The 20,323-nt window shown below is 39.9% G+C and overlaps 2 protein-coding genes across 3 annotated transcripts; one reads left to right on the top strand and one right to left on the bottom strand.

Moving 5' to 3' along the window:
- The first annotated feature begins 341 nt into the window (after positions 1 to 341).
- On the top strand, positions 342 to 15,544 carry LOC104090547 (thymidylate kinase-like). The gene is made up of 6 exons (XM_009595671.4): positions 342 to 616; positions 12,793 to 13,131; positions 14,111 to 14,222; positions 14,301 to 14,360; positions 14,684 to 14,788; positions 15,202 to 15,544. The coding sequence occupies exons 1-6, from the start codon at positions 579 to 581 to the stop codon at positions 15,316 to 15,318; spliced, it is 771 nt and encodes a 256-aa protein (XP_009593966.1). The 5' UTR covers positions 342 to 578; the 3' UTR covers positions 15,319 to 15,544.
- A 326-nt stretch (positions 15,545 to 15,870) lies between these two features.
- On the bottom strand, positions 15,871 to 17,892 carry LOC104090532 (uncharacterized). 2 transcript variants are annotated; one of them, XM_009595654.4, is made up of 4 exons: positions 17,648 to 17,892; positions 17,096 to 17,177; positions 16,324 to 16,482; positions 15,871 to 16,131 (listed from the first exon to the last, which is right to left on the bottom strand). In XM_009595654.4, exons 1-4 carry the CDS (start codon positions 17,840 to 17,842, stop codon positions 16,058 to 16,060), a joined length of 510 nt encoding a protein of 169 aa, XP_009593949.1. In that variant the 5' UTR covers positions 17,843 to 17,892; the 3' UTR covers positions 15,871 to 16,057. The 2 variants fall into 2 exon arrangements, with proteins under 2 accessions (XP_009593949.1, XP_009593956.1); XM_009595661.4 differs by having other exon boundaries at positions 15,871 to 16,125.
- Positions 17,893 to 20,323: the final 2,431 nt, after the last annotated feature.

Here is a 20,323-nt window from a genome sequence, read left to right as displayed (position 1 = left end):
AATAAAAATTATACGAGCGTCACGCGTACGCTAAGACTAGTTGAATATAAATATAGATAGATACATGCTTCTATCTCAATTTATTTCATAATAAAGCTAATTAATATGATTTGGACGACAACAACAACAACAATAACCCAATATAATCTCACTAGTGGGGTCTGTGAGGGTAGTGTGTACGTAGAACTTACCCTAGTCTAGGATAGGAACCTGATTCCGACAGACCCTCGACTTCCTCAATCCAATAACTCCATCCTCAACTAACAAAGCTAGTGGAGAGTGCTTATCAATAAAGCAAACTCACTCTGTTATAAAAATCAAGTAAGAAAATTCTACCACTAAAAAGTTTGGAATGAAAACACTCAAAGGTTTGAAGGGTATAAGTATGATTCTTAATCACTGTGGAGGTGACATTTGCAAATTACAAGTTTCATAACTTGGAGGGAAGGCTACTTTTGACCCTTCATATAAAAACCCTAGACGCCCGAACAAATTGAGACGTTGCGCGGGAAATTTCGGCGACAAAAACACGAGGAGCGATAGATTTCGCAAAATTGAATAGTAGGTTTAATGGCGAGATGAGATATGCCTGCAATTTCACCATCAGCAAGGCTTTGTAAGTTTCCTCAACGCTCAATTTCTTAATTCAGTGAACATTTTATACCTGGATGTTCATTGATCGATCCCAGTTTTGTTTGGTCCGTAGAAACTGTATGATCCGCTGCAGGTTTTTCTTTGATTTGTTTGATGACTTGTCTTTGTCCTTTGTCCATTCAAAATTTCTTTACCAATTGCCATTTAGCTACTTTACTATTACTACCACTGTCTCAAATTATGTGACCGCTTTTCTTTTTAATCTGCCCAAAAAAACTCATTTCTATATTTAAAACTAATTGAACTTTAAAATTTTTATTTTACCCTTAATGAGATGATTTATAGTCACACAAATATGTATGACTTGTTTTAAAACCACAGGTTTTAAAAATGTAGAACAATGCAAACATTATATGGCACGGAAGGAGTAGTATTATTGCGTAAATGAACTTCATAGCGAGAAGTACGAGATTCTAATAAGCAACGTATAACCGTACATACATTTATGTCTTTATCTAGACGGAAATTCACGTAATGGATGCAACGCATAGTTTGCTTGAAAGAATTCCACTAAGAGTAGGTACTCAGTGGAATAGTCGAGATGTGCAAAATCTAACCCGGATACTACAATCAATCGTCATAAATAGACCCACTAAGAGCATATTACATTATTATCTGCATGTTTTCCAATACTATGTGTCTCCATGTTAGAGTTGTAGTTTTAATGACGTTAAGCTAATTGATCCAAAAAAACAAAATGACGTTAAGCTAAATGCTAGAGCATATTACAATAGTGTCTGCGTGTTTTCCTATACCATGTAGAAGTTTACATGTTAGAGTTGTAGATTAATGGGATTAAGCTAAATGATGGGAACTTGATATGACCCAGAAATTTTGGAATTAAAAGAAGAAGGAACACCTAAAGAGTAACGAGAAGAACTACTCTTGAACAATGGTTCCAAGAGCTTAATGAAGCTCGATCGATTTGAGAGAATAGAAAAGAGAGATTGTTACTAATCTTCACAACAATAGCTGAGTACAAAAGGAAGGTTTTGTGAGCTATATAGGTGAATCCACGTGATGTGTAGTTAGTTAGTTATAACTAACTTCTGAAATCATATGACCCACATGTGCCTCTTCTAACAACCCTCAACTAACAGTTTTAACTACTAACTAGACTACTCCTTATCATTTAACTATGGAATTTAACTATGATTACTCCATTAATTGTGGTTATTACATTCATATACGTATCAATACCCCCCTTTTTTAGACAATCCTTGTCCTCAAGGATTAAAAAGTGGAAACTTGAGCTTGAAATCTTGTAGATCCTCACAAGTGTTGTCCTCTAGTGCAACATTCATCCATTTGACAAGGACTTGTGCTATTGCCTTGTCACGACCATAAGGGTCGTGATGGCGCCGGACACCACTGTCAAGCAAGCCAACAATAATTGCTTAATTGGGTTCTCATTTTTAATATTTTTGAAATCATATTTTCCTTCAATTTAAATAGTAAAGAATGAGGATTTACAGAGTAAATAATAATACTTTTAACAAATTCAATACAGAACAACCCATAATTATCCCAAAACTCGGTGTCACAAGTGTATGAGCATTAACTAGGAATATAAAATAAAATACAACAGCTGTCCGAAATACAAATTGTACAGGAAAAATGTAAATACTCTGAAGGAGACTCTGTTGGCTGCGGGTCAATAAATGGAATGCAGCTCACTAGGTCCCCGCATGTATACACGCCTCTGCTCTCACATGGCCTCTAGACATATATGTACATGTACAAAAATGTGCAGCAAGTGTAGTATGAGTACGTAAGCAACGTGTACCCAGTAAGTATCTAGTCTAACCCCATAGAAATAGTGATGAGGGGTCGACATCGACACTCACCAGTGGTCCAACAACATGAGGTACAATAAAGAGGTAGCAAATATGAGGCAGAGTAAGTAAGTGAAATAGACAAATATAGATCACGTGAAATCCCCTCTCTTTACGAGGAACTCAAGCTCTTCATTAGAAATTCCCTCCTTAACCGGAGCATATATATAGGTATAGTGAAACTCATCAAGTGGCTACCATAATTCATATCCGGAATTTACAGATACACTGGCTTTTTGCCAAGTTTTACGCATGATTTCATGGGAATGTGATATAGGAAATGCTGAGGCGTACGGCCCGATCCAATATAATAATAAAATTGTGCATTGCCGAGGGTCGAACGGCCCGAACCATATGATAATCAATTAACCTGCCGAGGCGAACGGCCCGCTCCCATGAGAGTGTGGTACATAAATCCTACCGAGGCGAACGGCCCGATCCCATAAGAAGTAAAATACAAATTCCTGCCAAGGCGAACGACCCGATCCCATAAGAAGTGAAATACATAATCCCTGCCGATGCGAACGGCCTGATCCCATAAGAAGTGAAATACATAATCCTGTCGAGGCGAACGACCCGATCCTATAAGAATAAGAAACTTTGATGGGTCCTTGACCCCACTCACGAATAAACGTGTGAGTTGTAATTTATTTAATGAAAACCTTTCCATGAAATATATATATATACCGGAGCCATGCCGTAAGAGGAGGAATATTATCTGATGGCTAATCATGAACCCGTGAAGTCTCTACAATAGCAAGTCTAGTCTCAAATAGAATGTAAAGCAGGGGAATTAATAAGCGAGAGACTACTCAAATAGTACAACTGTTGCATGATGTGAACTTAAGACTACCCGGACAATAACATGAATGTAGCTACGTACGGGCTCTCGTCACCTCGCGCGTACGTAGTCCCCACAACAAGTAGCACACATCAAACATATCACCTAGGGGTAATTTCCCTCTCACAGAGTTAGACAAGAGACTTACCTCACTCAGAAATTCCATAACCGGCTCCAAAGCCTCTCTAACACCTCAAACCGATGCCCGTCGCTCCAAACCAGTCAATTAAGATGCAACCCAATCAAATATACTCTAATACTCATAGATAATCAATTTATAACAATTTTCAACTCCACTCGAAAAGTCGATAAAGCAAACCCCACATGCCCGGATTCCGAAAATTTTCGAAGACAAACACTACCCATAGCACTACGAACTCAAATATATAGTTTATTTTCAATTTCATGCCCAAATTTGTGATCAAAATCCAAGAATACCAATTTCAAGTTTTTTATTCAAAATCCCAAATTTCTACAAATTTTCATGCTTGAATCCATGTAAAAACCATGTATTTAACTCACAATGTGAAGAAATCACTTACCCCATTATAGTTGATGAATATGGCACTCCAAAAGTGCTCCAAAATCGGCTCCCATGGACGAAAATGAAGTGAAAATGAGCCAAAACCCCGTTTTATAAAACCTCACTGCCCAACGATCCTCGCACCTACGGTCAAATAGCCGCTTCTGCGGCTCCGCACCTGCGGAAATTCCATCGCAAGTGCGGCTCCAGCTCGGCCCAACAGTCCCGCATCTGCGCGTCCGCTTCTACGGTCCATGCGTTGCACCTGCGCCCATCGCCCGCTCCTGCGTTGCCCACTTCGCACCTGCACCTTCGCAGGTGCGCCCAAATATTCCGCACTTGCGGTTGATGACCAGCCTCCTCTCCTTCGCACCTGTGACTCGTGGCTCGCACCTGCGAGCTCGCACCTGCGGCCCTTTTCACGCAGGTGCGATTGCACCAGGTATCAGCTGCCTCAACATTTCATTCAAGTCCAAACTCGATCCGTTAACCATCCGGAATCCACCCGAGGCCCTCGGGACCTCAACCAAATATACCAACATGTCCCAAAACACATCACGAACTTAGTCGAGCCTTTAAATCACATCAAACAACGCTAAAAATACGAATCACCCTCCAATTCAAACTTAGTGAACTTTGAAACTTCAACTTCTACAATCGATGTCAAAACCTATCAAATCACGTCCGATTGACCTCAAATTTTGCACACAAGTCACATTTGAAATTACGGACCTACTCCAACTCTTGGAATTGGAATCCGATCCCGATATCAAAAAGTCCACTCCTGGTCAAACTTTCCAAAACCTTCAAATTTCTAACTTTCGCCAAATGACTTCGAAATGACCTACGGACCTCCAAATCCACTTCCGGACGTGCTCTCAATATCAGAATCACCATACGGAGCTATTCCCAGCTCGGAATCCCAAACAGACATCGATAACATTGAAATACACCTCAACCCAATTTTCATGAAATTCTTCCAAAATTCCAACTTCCATAATAGGCGCCGAAACGCCCCCGGGTCATTCAACACCCGATCCGGACATACGCCCAAGTCCAAAATCATCATACGAACTTGTTGGAATCTTCAAATCTCGATTCCGAGGTCGTTTACTCAAAAATCACACTTTAGTCAATTTCTCCAACTTAAGGCTTCCAAAATTAGAATTTTCTTTCCAAATCAACCCCGAACTTCCTGAAATTAAATTCCGATCACGCGTACAAGTCATAATACCTGAAGTGAAGCTGCTCAGGGCCTCAAACCGCTGAACGACGCGTTAGAGCTCAAAACGACCGGTCGGGTCGTTACATGCCTTGCTGTTAGCCCTCCGCCTCTTTGGGATTTACTTGGCAATGAGAGCGTTGTCAAGGGCAGCAAGAGTGTTGCCAAGTTAAGGTGCGCGAGATAGCACTAAGGCAAAAGAGAAATGGGCAAGCGAGGACCAAGGCTTTGAGAGAGGCAAAGCAGCTTGGCAAAGGCTTGACGAGGCAGTGTGGGCAAATTGGTGCGGCATGGCAAAGCATGCGCGCCAAAGACAAAGGTACGGGCGATTCGGTTTGTGGTAGCGCCAAGTACAGGCTAAGCTAAATCAAGATAGTGCGGAATGATAACGAGGAGTCTCAATAGCTAAGGCAAGGCTATGTGAGGCAAAAGACAAGCAATGGCACGGGTAAGACAAGTATTGACAAAGACAAGGCAGAAACGCGACTAAGGCAATGTGCGTGTGACAAGAGTGTCGGGTGTGTGCGTCAAAATCATGGGCAGCAGGTTGCGGACAAGGCATTGGTGCGGAGCAATGTTAAAAGGCGCCAAGGCTGGGCGCAATGCCAGCCTTCGGCGTGCAACAACTGACTAAGTGAAATGGGCACATGTAGTGCACATGCCAAAGTAGAGGGCGTTTATGTTTTTGTAATGACTTGTACTCATGTCTGTATAGTGCTTGTATCTATTATTTCGTGTGGGAAAAGGCCTAAGTAGTAGAAAGACTTGACTGCCGCACAAGCAGGTTTCGACGGACAGAAACCACGCCTGTGACAACTGGTATCAGAGCCGAAGCAGAACCACTCTGATACAACTGGTATCAGAGCTGATCGAGAGCTACTCTGAATTGGGAGCAGTGCAGAGCAGTGCAAGTTCGTGACGGAGGCACGACGAGCAGTAGCAAATCTAGTGGTCTTGTTCGAAAACATGGCTGGTAGTAATGTTGAACTGCGGGAGAGGCTAATAAAATTGGAGGCATTGATTGGGAATGCCCCCGAAGGTGACGAAATTGAGACCCTCATGACAAGGCTTGCCAACCTTGAGGCGGAATTGGCAAGGCTGAGTCAAGAGAATGGGAACTTGAAATGCGAGACAGTGGTGCTAAGATGTGCTGTGGGCGAGGATGCTGCTCAACGTGGTGTTGATCGTCTCCATGTAAAAATTCCTGAACCAAAGGCATTTGGAGGTGCAAGGAGTGCACGCGAGTTGGAGAATTTTTTTTGGGATATGGAGCAGTACTTTCAGGCTATTCGTGTGAAAGACATAAAAGAGAAGGTAACCTTGACTAGCATGTATTTGAGTGAAGATGCTAAGTTATGGTGGCGCACCCGTGTAGCCGAAGATGAAAGCCTGGGCCGACCAAAGATCGAGTCGTGGGAGCGACTCAGAAAGGAGTTGAAGGATCAATTCCTTCCAAACAATACGTCCTGGATTACTCGGGACAAACTGAAAAGGTTGAAGCATACCGGATCAGTGAGAGCTTATGTCAAAGAATTCATTTCTTTGATGCTGAGTATAAGCAATATGTCGGAAGAAGACAAATTGCACAACTTCATGAGTGGGCTGCAACAGTGGGCACAATTGGAATTGCATAGGCAGAATATACAAAACCTCGCAAGTGCCGTGATTACGGCTGATGTATTGGATGATTTTCACTTGGGAGAAGATTCTTCTACTTCTAAGTCCAACGACGGAAAGAAGGACAAAGCAAGGGAGTGGAAGAAGAGTGAAAATAACAATGCTAATGAAGACAAGGGGAAGGGAAAACAGGAGGCTGGAACTTCCAATAGCAAAGAGAAGGGCAGGTTCAGTGGCTGTTTCCTTTGTGATGGGCCACATCGAGCAAGAGACTTCCCAAAGAAGGCAGTGTTGAATGCTATGACTGCCGCAGATAGGAGGGCTGCATTGGAGGCAATGACCGGTGACAAACAAATGTCGGGTGTCAATGCAATTATGGCTGAGAACAGAGGAGACCGAGGGGCGTTGATTGTCAACCCCTTAGGACTCATAGGTTGAGTTAATCGAGGACGTCGAGTTTCAAAGGGTGCGGGTGGTTTGTTAGCCCTCCGCCTCTTTGGGATTTACTTGGCAATGAGAGCGTTGTCAAGGGCAGCAAGAGTGTTGCCAAGCTAAGGTGTGCGAGATAGCACCAAGGCAAAAGAGAAATGGGCAAGCGAGGACCAAGGCTTTGAAGAGGCAAAGCAGCTTGGCAAATGCTTGACGAGGCAGTGTGGGCAAATTGGTGCGGCATGGCAAAGCATGCGCGCCAAAGACAAAGGTACGGGCGATTCGGTTTGTGGTAGCGCCAAGTACAGGCTAAGCTAAATCAAGATAGCGCGGAATGATAGTGAGGAGTCTCAATAGCTAAGGCAAGGCTATGTGAGGCAAAAGACAAGCAATGGCACGGGTAAGACAAGTATTGACAAAGACAAGGCAGAAACGCGGCTAAGGCAACGTGCGTGCGACAAGAGTGTCCGGCGTGTGCGGCAAAATCATGGGCAGCAGGTTGCGTACAAGGCATTGGTGCGGAGCAATGTCAAAAGGCGCCAAGGCTGGGCACAATGCCAGCCTTGGGCGTGCAACAACTGACTAAGTGAAATGGGCACATGTAGTGCACATGCCAAAGTAGAGGGCGTTTATGTTTTTGTAATGACTTGTACTCATGTCTGTATAGTGCTTGTATCTATTATTTCGTGTGGGCAAAGGCCCAAGTAGTTGGGGGATGTCAACTACAAGTTATAACAGATTTAGCAATGCTGTGTGGCAGGCTTGTTTCAGTGGGTGGTGGGGCCAATGATCCACCAAAGGGCTAAGTGCTCCACAAAGAGGGATGACTGCTCCACAAAACAGAGTAAGTGCTGAAGAGGGCCATTTCGTGGGTGAGTGCCCCATTAAATGGTTAAGTGCTGATTTAGTGCTTGAAGTGGGACAAGCACTAGAATGAGTTGCCCCTTTGTAAGTTGCCCCTTCAAATCTGCCAGTGACAGTCCCATATATCTATATATATGGGGCATTTTCGTGATCAAGAGACAAGAGAGAGGAGTCTTGAGATCTAAGACTAAGAGTAGTCTTAAAAGAGTCCCAAAAACGTGTAAGAGTGCATGTTTAACTTAGGAAAGAGTTTCTAAGTCTGTTTTCAAGAGTGAAAACACCTAAGGCTAAGAGTAGTCTTGTGAGGGCCAAGAGTGATCTTCATTTTTGTACACGGGTTGTACTTGAGTTTGAGTTTCTTTGTATGCTCGAGTTAAATACAAAGTTGGGAAGAAATTCCTGTAAATTGTGCCTTGTGTTCTTGTAAATTTACCGTTGCCTTACTTTTCATTTGTTGCCTAAATCAGTTCAAAAGACTTACTACGCCGAAGCTGCCCGAAATTATTCTAAGTCCAAAGTTGCTGTAATTTTGGCCGAGTGTTGTGAGAAGGCTGAAGTCAAGTGAGCGACTTGACTGCCGCACAGGCAGGTTTCGACGGACAGAAACCACGCCCGTGACACTTGCCATGCTTCTTGGCCAACCTTCTATTGCTTCACGTTCTAGCAGGACATGCCTGAGTCAGAATGGATCACAGTCAATGTCACAGAAGCAGTGTGAGCTCTCAGCTTTTTCTTGAGCAGTGAAACATGGAAAGTTGGATGGATCTTAGAATGTGGAGGTAGAGCTAGAGTGTAGGCCACCTGTCCTACTTTGGCAATGATCTGGAAGGGCCCAAAGAACTTAGCAGGTAATTTCTGATAAGAATGGTTCTTTAAGGAGAGCTGACTGTAAGGTTGTAACTTGATAAAGACCCATTTACCACCTTGATAGTTTCTATCAGTTCTGCCCTTGTCTGCTTGCACTTTCATTCTGTGCTGAGCTTTCTCCAGGTGTGCCTTTAAAGCTCTTAATGTGGCTTCTCTTGCATGCAAGCTCCTGTCAATCACATCCAGCTGGGAATCAAAAGGTTGGTAATAAGGAAGTAGAGGAGGTGGTTTCTGACCATAAACAACCTCATATGGAGTCATATTGGTAGCTGAGTGAAAGGTGGTGTTGTACCACAATTTTGCAAGAGGCAACCAATGTGGCCATTCCTTTGGTTTATCAAAGGTCATACACCTCAAGTAGCATTCCAAAGGTCATACACCTCAAGTAGCATTCCAAACATCGGTTGACAACTTCAGATGGTGTAATCATAACCTAATAGTTTGATTATCATTTTTGTTGGCTGGGGGTGGTAATTTTCTGTTCTAGAAGATACTTGAGACTGGTGGTGGTCAGTCTTGATTACAAAGTGTCTCCCCAGTAGGTAAGGTCTCTATTTTTGGACTGCAGTGACCAATGCCAGCAACTCCCTCTCATAGGCTGACAATGCTTTGTTATAAGTCTGCAATCTTGAGCTAGTACTACCCCAATGCCAGAACCAGAAGCATCAGTTTCTACTATAAATTCTTTGTTGAAATCAGGTAGTGCCAGAACAGGTGCTGTAGTGAGTGCCTTTTTCAAGTCTTCAACTGCTTGAGTGGCAGCAGAATTCCAATTGAAATTACCTTGTTTCAGCAGATTATGCAAGGGTCTTGCAATAATACCATACCCTCTTATAAACCTTCTGTAATACCCGGTGAGACCTAAGAAACCCCTCGAGCTCTTTAGGGTAGTTGGTTGAGGCCAGTTCACTACTGCTTCCACCTTCTAATTGTCTATAGCAACTCCCTCTGCAGAGATTACATGGCCCAAGTAATCTATTTGTTTCACTCCAAAAGCACACTTGCTTTTCTTAACATAGAGCACATGTGATCTCAATACTTGAAAAGCTTTCTCAAGGTGAATTAGGTGATCTGCCCAGCTAGAACTGTATATAAGAATGTCATCAAAGAAAACCAAGACTGATTTTCTAAGGAAGTCATGAAATATCTGGTTCATTAGGCTTTGGAATGTTGAGGGTGCATTAGTTAGGCCAAAGGGCATGACCACGAACTCATAGTGGCCATGGTGAGTTCTAAAAGCAGTTTTTGGAATGTCAGGCTCAAATACTTAGCTGCATGCAGTTCATCTAATAGTTCCCCAATGACAGGGATTGAGAACTTGTCCTTCACTGTGCAATCATTCAATTCCCTGTAATCCACACACATCCTCCATGTGTCATCTTTCTTTTTTACCATCACAATTGGTGAGGAATAAGGGCTGGTGCTATGTCTGATTACACTAGAACCTAACATCTCATCCACCATTTTCTCTATTTCATTCTTCTGGATGGTTGGATACCTATAAGGTCTCTTGTTAATTGGGGAAGTGCTTTCCTTCAGGATAATCTTATGATCATGCATCCTAGAAGGAGGAAGTTTGCTGGGCTCTTCAAACAAATCATTATATTTCTGTAGTACAAGCTGCAGATCTGTAGGTTCACTTTGAGTCTCCAACTGACCTTCCAAAGAGAACAAGCTGGCACCTTCCTCTGCTGATTCTTCTGTTAGAATTTCTACTGATATCATACATAACTCTGCAGGTTTAGCTAGCAACTTATCCATCTTGCCAGATTGGATTAGCTTAGCAACAGGAGGTTGGATGCCTCTCAAAGATATCTTTTGGCCCATGATAGTGAACTCCATCTTGAGCTTCCTAAAATTCCACATGATATCTCCAAGTGTGATCAACCATTGAATTCCTAGCTCCATGTTACACCCTCCAATAGGCAGCACTAACATGTCTGAATCAAAGGAAACGCCCTGCATTTTCCATATCAATTTCTTGCACACATAGTGACTGTGTACCTTATTGCCATCAGCTACTGAAACTGCAAATGTTGAGATGGCAGTCAAAGCACATCCCAATCTCTTGGCAGTATTGAGATCCAAGAAATTGTGGGTGCTGCCAGTATCAATAAGTACGTGTACTGCTTTTCCCTTAATAGAGACTGTCACTCTCATGGTTCTAAAATCATGAATACCATTCATAGCATGCACAGATACATGGGGTAGGATGGAACCTTCAAAATCAGTTTTTAAACCTTGTGCTATCATGGTTAGTAATTCTGCAGGATCCAACATCACTTCTTCATCCAACTCTACTGGTTCAATGCCCTCATCCACTTCCATGGAAAACAATTGTCTTCTCTTGCAGATGTGGCCTTGAGTGTACTTCTCATCACAGTTAAAACATAATCCTTTACTCCTCCTCTCATCCATTTCAGCATGAGTTAAGAGTTTAGCATTTTTGTAGGGTAGTTTAGGATTATTGGGATAAGGGTGTTGGTGTTTTGGAAAGATTTGAGCAGAGGGTTGGGTGAGAGACTGGTTTGATCCAAAGTGAGAAGAAGATGGTTTCACTGGAAAGTTTCTAGGATTATTTCTGGGGTTTGGCAAAATAGGTGTTGAAAAGAAAACATGTTTTTGGATTTCTAAAGTTTGTTCCTGAATTCTTGCTAGGCTAATGGCTTTGGCTAAGGATCTAGGATTCAACATTTTAACAGGCAGTCCAATTTCGAACTTCAGTCCCCTTATGAAGCAACTAACAACATATTCATCTTGCAATTCTACTCTATTAAACAATTCATCAAAAAGGTCAATGTATTCTTGAACAGTTGTTACCTGCCTTAGGTCTTTGAAATCTCCCATTGGATCGTCAAACAACTCTGCTTCAAATCTGGAATAGAGACACCCTACATACTCCCCCGGCGAGGCCACTCTCTTGTAACCCTTGATTTCATGAATCCTTGATTCCATTGAAGAGCTCGGCCTTCAAGTTTACAAGAAGCCAACTTCACCTTTAAATCTTCAGGAGTCTCGCCTACATCGAAGAACTGCTCACACTTATAGAGCCAATCCTTCAGCCCAGTTCCATCAAATTTAGAGATGGCCACATCCACTTGATAATTCCTAAAGGGAGGTTGATGTTCGACAGCTCTGGCTACTCGATTCTCTGTGCGATTTCTCAGAACTTCTTCACCTCTATCTATTACTGGTTCATTCTGCACGTGGTTCTCTCCATTGACAAGCATCATCTTCTTAATCTCTTCCAATGCTTGGACAAATTTTGCTTCCACTGAAGTACTCAATTCTGCAACTGTGTGAACTACAGAATCTACAGAGCCTTTGAGGCTATCAACATCCTTGCGTAATTCTGCCATTCGCGTGCTATGATCACCCATTATTGCAGCCAAGGAATCACTGCTCTGATACCAATGATACGCACCAGAAATTCTGGAATTAAAAAGAAGAAGGAACACCTAAAGAGTAACGAGAAGAACTACTCTTGAACAGTGGTTCCAAGAGCTTAATGAAGCTCGATCGATTTGAGAGAATAGAGAAGAGAGATTGTTATTAATCTTCACAACAATAGCTGAGTACAAAAGGAAGGTTTTGTGAGCTATATAGGTGAATCCACGTGATGTGCAGTTAGTTAGTTATAACTAACTTCTGGAAGTTACATGACCCACACGTGCCTCTTCTAACAACCTTCAACTAACAGTTTTAACTACTTACTCGACTACTCCTTATCATTTAACTATGGAATTTAACTATGATTACTCCACTAACTGTGGTTATTACATGCAGATACGTATCAGAACTTCACAGTTTTGCCCTATATGTCATTGGACTTATTTATGTAGTATGTCATATTTTTTATTTATACCAGACAATTAAAGAAGTGGAGTAAACTTGTTTGGTTGCGAAAGCTTTGTGCTAATACAGTTTCTGTTTTTCCCAGAAAATTTGGTGTAGTAGCGGCTCAGGGTTCATTGAAGTCTAGTTTGAATTTGAAGTTAACTTTCAAGCCTTCAAGAAATATTCATATGGAAAACAAAGAAAACAGCAGTTCAAGAGGTGCCTTAATTGTTTTAGAAGGGCTTGACCGCTGTGGGAAGACTTCACAATCTAGCAGACTATACAAGTACCTTGATGAGCAAGGATATTCAGTTGAATCATGGAGATTTCCTGACAGAAATACAGGTGTTGGGCAAATGATTTCTTCTTATCTTGCTAACCAGTCGCATTTGGATGACCATGCGATCCATCTTCTATTCAGTGCAAATCGTTGGGAGAAGAGGTGTGCCCATTAGTTTGGCAATTCCCTTGTTTTGAACCGCAGTAAATCATTTAGAAATTTGTCAGACTCAAACTGTGATGTCACTAGAGGACATGTGTGGAAATGCAGGCCAGCTACTCGTGAATTATTCTCATACTCTTTCCGTGCTAGTTTCGAACTAATAAGCAGATGTTTCAGTTTTTGACAGAGAGCTAAAATTATCTCTGTATAACATCGAAAGATGAACCAAGTGGTGTTGACGTTCTCTCTGCTACTATCTATTTAAAATAGCTACTTGACAAGCTCTCTGCATAGATTGTCATTTTTTCCAGGAAAGTATGGCATTAACAGACGAGCATTTATAATATGCATTTGTGTTCTTCAACTATCTTAGGTTGTTGCTTTAGGGTTTTGGTTTAGTAAAAAGGACCCAGCAAGTGATATGTGGCTTAGGCGCATGTCACGTGTTAACTCTGCCAAGGATAAAACTTGGTATTTAAGTTGGGAGGAGGGTAAGGGGCGTGTTCATACTCCCCCGAGTTTGCAACCTGTGTGCCAGCTGGAATCTGGCTAGAGTCCGCAGTGGAGGAGAAAAAATTCCCGTAGATTGTTGAAAGATTTTCTTTGACTTTCCTTCCCTCGCAATTAATCATGTACCTTTTTTGAGTATGGTATGATCTTCTAACCAAAATGGAAGTGTTAATGACCTTTTGCTTGCTTTTTTATCTATTCCCTGCCAATAGTCTTGTCTTCAACATAAGGCTTCAACCAAAACAATAAAACTTATTATCTTGGTATCTATTTAAGTACCAGTCTTCATTTTCTTTAACAATATTGCATTGAATTTTATTGTCATTTAACAGAAAGATTTACCTGTTTTGTTTGCGAACAGTTTTACTTCCACTTCCAATTGTTTCTGTAGGAATTTTCAGTCAGATCAGCTCAGTGTTGTTAAGCTGGTGCATTCAGATAGTTCTAATTTTGCTTTCCCATTCTGCAGAATGTTAATGGAGGATAAGCTGAGGAGTGGAACTACTCTCATTGTTGATCGCTATTCTTATTCTGGAGTAGCATTCTCATCTGCCAAGGGACTTGATATTGAATGGTGTAAGGTAACATCGAGTCTTACTTCCTCAACATTGCTATTTGGTTTCTCAAATCAGTTTTAGCAATGAGATCTTTTACCGCAGGCTCCAGAGATAGGGTTGTTAGCTCCGGATCTGGTTGTATACCTTGACATATCACCTGAGGTAGTTTTCATTATCTAGTCTTGTTTTTCTTCGCTCGCCTTATGTTTAGGAGATAGTCTGTGAATTGAAATTTCCACAACTGAAGTCTAAATCTGGATGGATGTGGATTTCTTAAGCAATCTCTGGTCCTGTCAGATATGTTCATTTCTAATCCAGGATAAAGCCTTTTGCTATATCGGTTTATATTTCCAGTTGTTTGCAGGTTACCATTGCTTCACTTGTAAATATATATTCTTTTTCATCAGTCATTTTATTATATGAAAGATATGCTCCTGTAGTGATTTGATTGTGGATATTGATGATTTGGTCTTGAAAATAACCAGAAAGCCGCAGAGAGAGGAGGTTATGGAGGTGAGAGATATGAGCAGCTTGAGTTTCAAAAAAAGGTTGCCAAGTCTTATTTGACTCTTCATGATTCCTCGTGGAAGGTAGTTTTCCTTCCTTTGTTTTCTTCTAGGTGCAACAACAAATGATGGTTTAATAAAAGGTTATGTAGCAAGTGATATGATATTAAACATTGATACTAACTTTTTAGTTTTACTTCAGTACTCTTTGAGTTTGTTTGGACGTTTCCTATCAATTTTTTTGTATCCATTACATGAGTATGGTTATTAAGGTTAATATAAAAGCATTATATTACACCTTATAAACTTATGCTATGTGAATTGATTATATCCTATTAGTGAAGACTCTGATCTTATATTCTTTGAAGCTTTTGATACATTAATTACTTTCATTTACAAGATAACAGATTAACCTTGTATAGCTGCTCGTATAAGCATCACATCCAAAGCTGGGGCAATAACTGTTTTTTTTTAATGTTGTCTTTGCTGTATTGTAGGTTATTGATGCAACCCTTCCTGTTGAAGATATAGAGGAAAAGCTCAGAGAAATTGTATTAGACTCTATCACGATATGCCAAAAAGGGAAACTATTGTCTCAATTACGGTCATCGTAGGTCTAGTGTGCTGAATATGGCCATGAATGTGCAAGTCCCTCTGTAACATGGTCTCCTTTTAGTTTGAGTTTGGCATATATTTATCTTCTTAGACATTCCCTTGTAACTGTGGAAGTATTTTGTCTTATAGATCCCTGTGTACCAGCTTGCTCTCCACATCTTTTGGAGTGTGTGTATCTGGAATAAGTCTTGATATTATGGAGTCACCTTCTTCTGTCGATTCAAATTTGCATGTTTTGATGATGTTGAAGCCAAAATTTCTTTCTTGATCCGTCGAACAATTGTCAACCAGGGATCATTATCAATTGTCAGTCGAACAATCCGTCTAATTACCATATGCTTTTTCCCTTCAAACTATATATTCACATCAAAGTTTTACCGGAAGTAACAAGATGGATAACATTTGCTGTTAAAAGGGCTTATCCTGTGCACCAAGTGCTCCCGGCTGGTGTGCATACAGTTTATAGAGTGGACATATACGGTATCCCTTGCACTTACGCAAAGAATTAAGCTATTTCCATGCCTTGAACATGTCACCATGACACAACTGTATCACTCTGTCAAAGTCACAATTATTGCTCTCAAGCATTTGGAAATTTATACACCACAGCTCTACAGTTCAGGTGAATATATATTTGCAGAACTTCTATTGGCTGGTAAAGTGTTAAAAGGTTTACTTAGATGACTTAATCTACACATCTATGACATATACTAGTATGATGCTTCAGTCCTTTACATCTCAACTCTTGCCTACGCTGCTGCTTCTTAGGTGCTCCACCACTGCTTTCGTTCCAGTGAGATATTCCACTAGTCCTTTCAAGTAGTCAGTTAGCAAAGAATTAACGAATGAAAAGGAAGTTTTACTCAACGACATGTGTAATGACTGCAAATAAATATGCATTTAGCATGTATAGGGCAAACAACTTATACTGCATCTTTCCAATTTTGGTTATAACCAAAGGCAAATATAATTCAGTGTTGCATTTCTTTACTGAAGAGAATTACCATTTGCATAGTTTCTGCAGTCATGATGGTTGATCCTCAAGTCAGTTTCCCACCCTTCGTTGAATTTGTTTGCCGCATCTATTGCATCACTCTCGGAGTAGCCAGCAAACCAGCACTTCCTTGTTGGCAGCTTCTTCAGAGTCCTCATACGAACAACTCCTGACATGGTATAAACTTGGAGACATGAATTACGTAGGAGATGATGTTGACAACACTACCAATCAAACTTAAAACCACAGATATATGAACTTATAATGGTTAAGAGACGGCAAAAGCTTGTTTTACTTCCATAAAACATTGATGATAAAAGTTTAAAGTGCTCATTTCCTATTGAATGATGACCATATGGATGTCGGCTCAACAACAACAACAACAACCCAATGAAATCCCACATGCGGGGTCTGGGGAGGGTAATTTGTACGCAGTCCTTGAGAAATATGGATGTCGGCTCAATCTGAAGTAAATTACACGCAGAAGCTTCGCAGACTTAATATGAAGTGCGACTAGAAATTGATCCCTATGATGGTCTGTCAGTTCCGAAGAGAGATAGAGTTTGGACATGATGCTGATTCAATGTCCAAAAGGATTAAAAGTTTGAACTTGTTTATCCTTCAGATAAGCTGCAAAGTTAAGATGAAAAGGTTTCCAGCCATTTCCACAGCATTTTAGAAAACAGTTGCATAAGCATCTTGTATTGTGTAAAATATAGTTTTAGAGTAAGCTGGATGGAGGCCAGAGCCACAGAAAAGTTCGAAGTGCTAAAAGGTTTCACCTGGTACATTTCTGCCGGATAGAGCTGCAACAGCAACAGCTATGTTTTCAGGATCTTGAGGTTGGAAATCATACACTAATGCCTACAACACATAAATTAGTAACCTGTTAATACTTCTGTCTTTTCTTTCTTTTTCAGTTTAATCATTGGGTATCTGAAACTCCTAGCTCGATTAGTCCAGATTCGTGCCCACTCACTAAGGTAATAAATAATGAATGGGTTGTCATGAACGAAAAGACTATTATACATGAATTACTTACGTCAAAAGGGCATAGTATTTTTTTCTTTAGATTGTTCAATCCTCAGTATTTTTATTTTACGTTTTATCCTGTATAAAATAATACATATATTCCTCCATAACTCAATACCGCCAACCAAACGATGCATTTATTATTTTTTCTTATGCAGCCTGTAAGGGATTTTATACTGGGACTATACAATCAAACCAAACTACCCCAAATCGAAAACCTTCTGATTGAAAAGAAAAAGGTAATCTTGGAATTTGGGTCTGCAAAAGTCTATATTTTGAGGATAAAATGCAAGAGGAGAAACCTGAGAGGAGGAATTGGGATTGACGATAACCATGAAATGCTGCAAATCCCATAAATTGAGAGAGTAAGCAGTGGACATGAGCAACTGGGCTGGCCCTTTTGTCGCTCTCAACGGCACAACTGCTATGTATACTTCATCTCTTCTTGTTCCTACTCTGGATTTTGCGGCATTCCCTAACACAGAGTTCGATAGCATTTGCCTTTTTTCTTTTGTGGTCACAATTGGTTTCTTTCACATAACTAACATTAATAAAAATGACAACTTTTTCTAAACTCATATTTTCCTAAAAAATTTAATTTAATTTTGTACGTTTAAGTGATTACTCTCTCTATGTAGTGTAGGTTTCATAAAGTATACTCGAAATGGGATGGGTAGAAGTTTAAAATAGAATAATTCTTTTTAAAATAAATCATAAACGTATATGTAGTTATAAATTATCTCATAATGGTAAAACGGTAAGCTTACAAATTATTTTTTTTCTAAATATTTAAATATGTCGTAGTAAAAGAAAAAGTGAACCATATCCTAGAGTATAACTAATTACGAAGAATATGGTAAAATAAATAAGTCTTACCAAGATTTCAAAGATTCATGGAGCCAACTCTAACTAATTGAAGATCGAGGTGTTCTAATTTGATACAGGGGAAGAATCACAGTAGAAGTGTATAATGAAAGAGTAGCTTAAAGGATTTTCTAAAGAAAATAAACCAATTATTTAGCTCATGTCAATTAATATGGAGGTGATGTTAATTGATATGATAGTTAGAAATGAAAGAGAAAGCCAATACTTTATCCGTTTCAATTTATGTGAAACTATTTTCGTTTTAGTTTGTACCAAAAAAGAATAATTCCTTTTCATATTTAGAAATAACTTATCTTTATATAATGGTTTAGAGTAAAACTCAGTTTACCCCCTTAATCTTTATAGCTTGGGAAAGGATACTCCCCTCACCTTTTGGATGGAAAAGGGAATCCCCTTATGCATTTTTCCGGATTAAGCTTTCTTTTTCTTCTCCTTTTTTTTTTTTTGAAAAAATAACGCTTTATTTATCATTGAATTTTTTTTACACATTAACTAAGCATGATTAAATGTAGAAGCATGACTAAAATCCTTAAGACAATCTTCTGCGTTGTTGCTCCTTCTAGATGAAAGCTAACTATAGCCCTTCTTTACTGAAAATCAAACAAGCAAAAGTGAGTCACACAATCATAGAATACAATATCATTAATCCAAGATTTTCAATCTATTTTCAATGACTCTAAAGAAAGTAACTTACCTTGAAAAGTTTGTCTAGCAGTTTAGGTTTTCCCAAGATTCCAAAGTCACTAATCCAAGATTTCACTTAAAAATAAATTACTCTAATTTGTGCAACCAAAATTTTACAAGAATATAGCCAAAACTATTTTCTAGTGCCAAAATAATATTTCTTCTAAAAAGGATTGTTTTGACTTTTTACATTTATGGGTAATAGTTTTTTTGGGAAAAAAAAAAGAAGAAAGAGAAAACCTAATCAGAAAAAAGAATACATAAGGGGTTTCCTTACCCATTCAAAAGGTGCAGGGGTATCCTTTCCCAAACTATAAAGGTTAAGAGATAAACTCGGCTTTACACAATAATTATAGCCACACAAAATATATGTGTCTTATTTTATACCATAAGTTCTGAGTTTTCCCCCCTTAAACTCCATACCCAATTAACTAAGTTCATATAAATTGAAACGAAGGGAGTAGTTATTTAGAGTTGAATTCATGCACTATGGTCAGAATTATGACCTCGTAGTTACTGAGCTATCCCTTTTGGAAATTCCTTTATTTAATTTGTGACACAAAATTAGAGAAATAACTATGTTGTTAATAAGGAAAAGCTTCTGCGCATGGCTCATTCTCTCACGTCGCATGATAACTAACGTGAGCCTGCCATGGGAAAAGAGCGTGTGTACCATCACAGAAGCTACTAATGGCTTAAGCTTCCTCTTCGCTATTTCAGAGAGGACAGAAGAACACTCAAAGTTCTGCTCAAACCCCAATTGCTGTCCAAATTGGGGGAAAATCTAATGAAACAGTAACAAGGAAAAGTGAGGCACAAAAGCAACATGCAATTGTTCAGCAGCAATGGGAGGAAGTCATTAATGAACCTCCCAGTGAATCATCGAGCAGTGAGAAGAAATCGTGGGCTGATCAAGTCGAAGAGGAGGAGAGAACAGAGAAGACGAACTCAATTTGGGACAACTTTGATATCTCGAAGATATCAAATGCTGGATTCAAATTGGAATACGTATCCCCAATTAAACATGGTAAGTAAACTATTATTGAAATTGATACAGAGGATATTACAACTGAAGTGGAATTTTGGAAGAACTCTGTTGTCTGCTATATCTGAGGAGCTTTTCCCTCTTTTTCGGTTATGAAGGGATATATACAGAGGCTATGGGCAAAGCATAGTTTGAACAAAATAGTGATGCTGAAAAATGGAATTGTACTTGTTAAATTTGTTAGTGCTATTGGTATGAGTGAAGCTATACAAGGGGGATATATCACTTCGACAATAAGCAGTTTATTGTGAAGAAATAGAACCCTGACATAGAGTTCACAAGAGAGGAATTATACACAGTCCCAATATGGATCAAACTTCCAGGCCTAGAATTGAAGTATTGGAGTCCATAAAGGTTGAGTAAA

This window comes from Nicotiana tomentosiformis, chromosome 5 (assembly GCF_000390325.3).
Source record: "Nicotiana tomentosiformis chromosome 5, ASM39032v3, whole genome shotgun sequence".
NCBI lineage: Eukaryota > Viridiplantae > Streptophyta > Magnoliopsida > Solanales > Solanaceae > Nicotiana > Nicotiana tomentosiformis.
Note: the sequence above shows the minus strand (reverse complement) of the source record. Positions and strands in the feature narration are given on the sequence as shown.

What these genes read in the sequence shown, in the direction of transcription:
- LOC104090532 (XM_009595654.4), bottom strand. Translation starts at nt 17,842, where the DNA reads ATGCTATCGAACTCTGTGTTAGGGAATGCCGCAAAATCCAGAGTAGGA. An exon ending in ATCCGGCAGAAATGTACCAG is followed by an intron (nt 16,483 to 17,095) that starts GTGAAACCTTTT and finishes ATACCATGTCAG; the next exon opens with GAGTTGTTCGTATGAGGACT. An exon ending in CTGCAGAAACTATGCAAATG is followed by an intron (nt 16,132 to 16,323) that starts GTAATTCTCTTC and finishes ACTACTTGAAAG; the next exon opens with GACTAGTGGAATATCTCACT.
- LOC104090547 (XM_009595671.4), top strand. Translation starts at nt 579, where the DNA reads ATGAGATATGCCTGCAATTTCACCATCAGCAAGGCTTT. An exon ending in GCAAATCGTTGGGAGAAGAG is followed by an intron (nt 13,132 to 14,110) that starts GTGTGCCCATTA and finishes CCCATTCTGCAG; the next exon opens with AATGTTAATGGAGGATAAGC. An exon ending in TTGATATTGAATGGTGTAAG is followed by an intron (nt 14,223 to 14,300) that starts GTAACATCGAGT and finishes CTTTTACCGCAG; the next exon opens with GCTCCAGAGATAGGGTTGTT.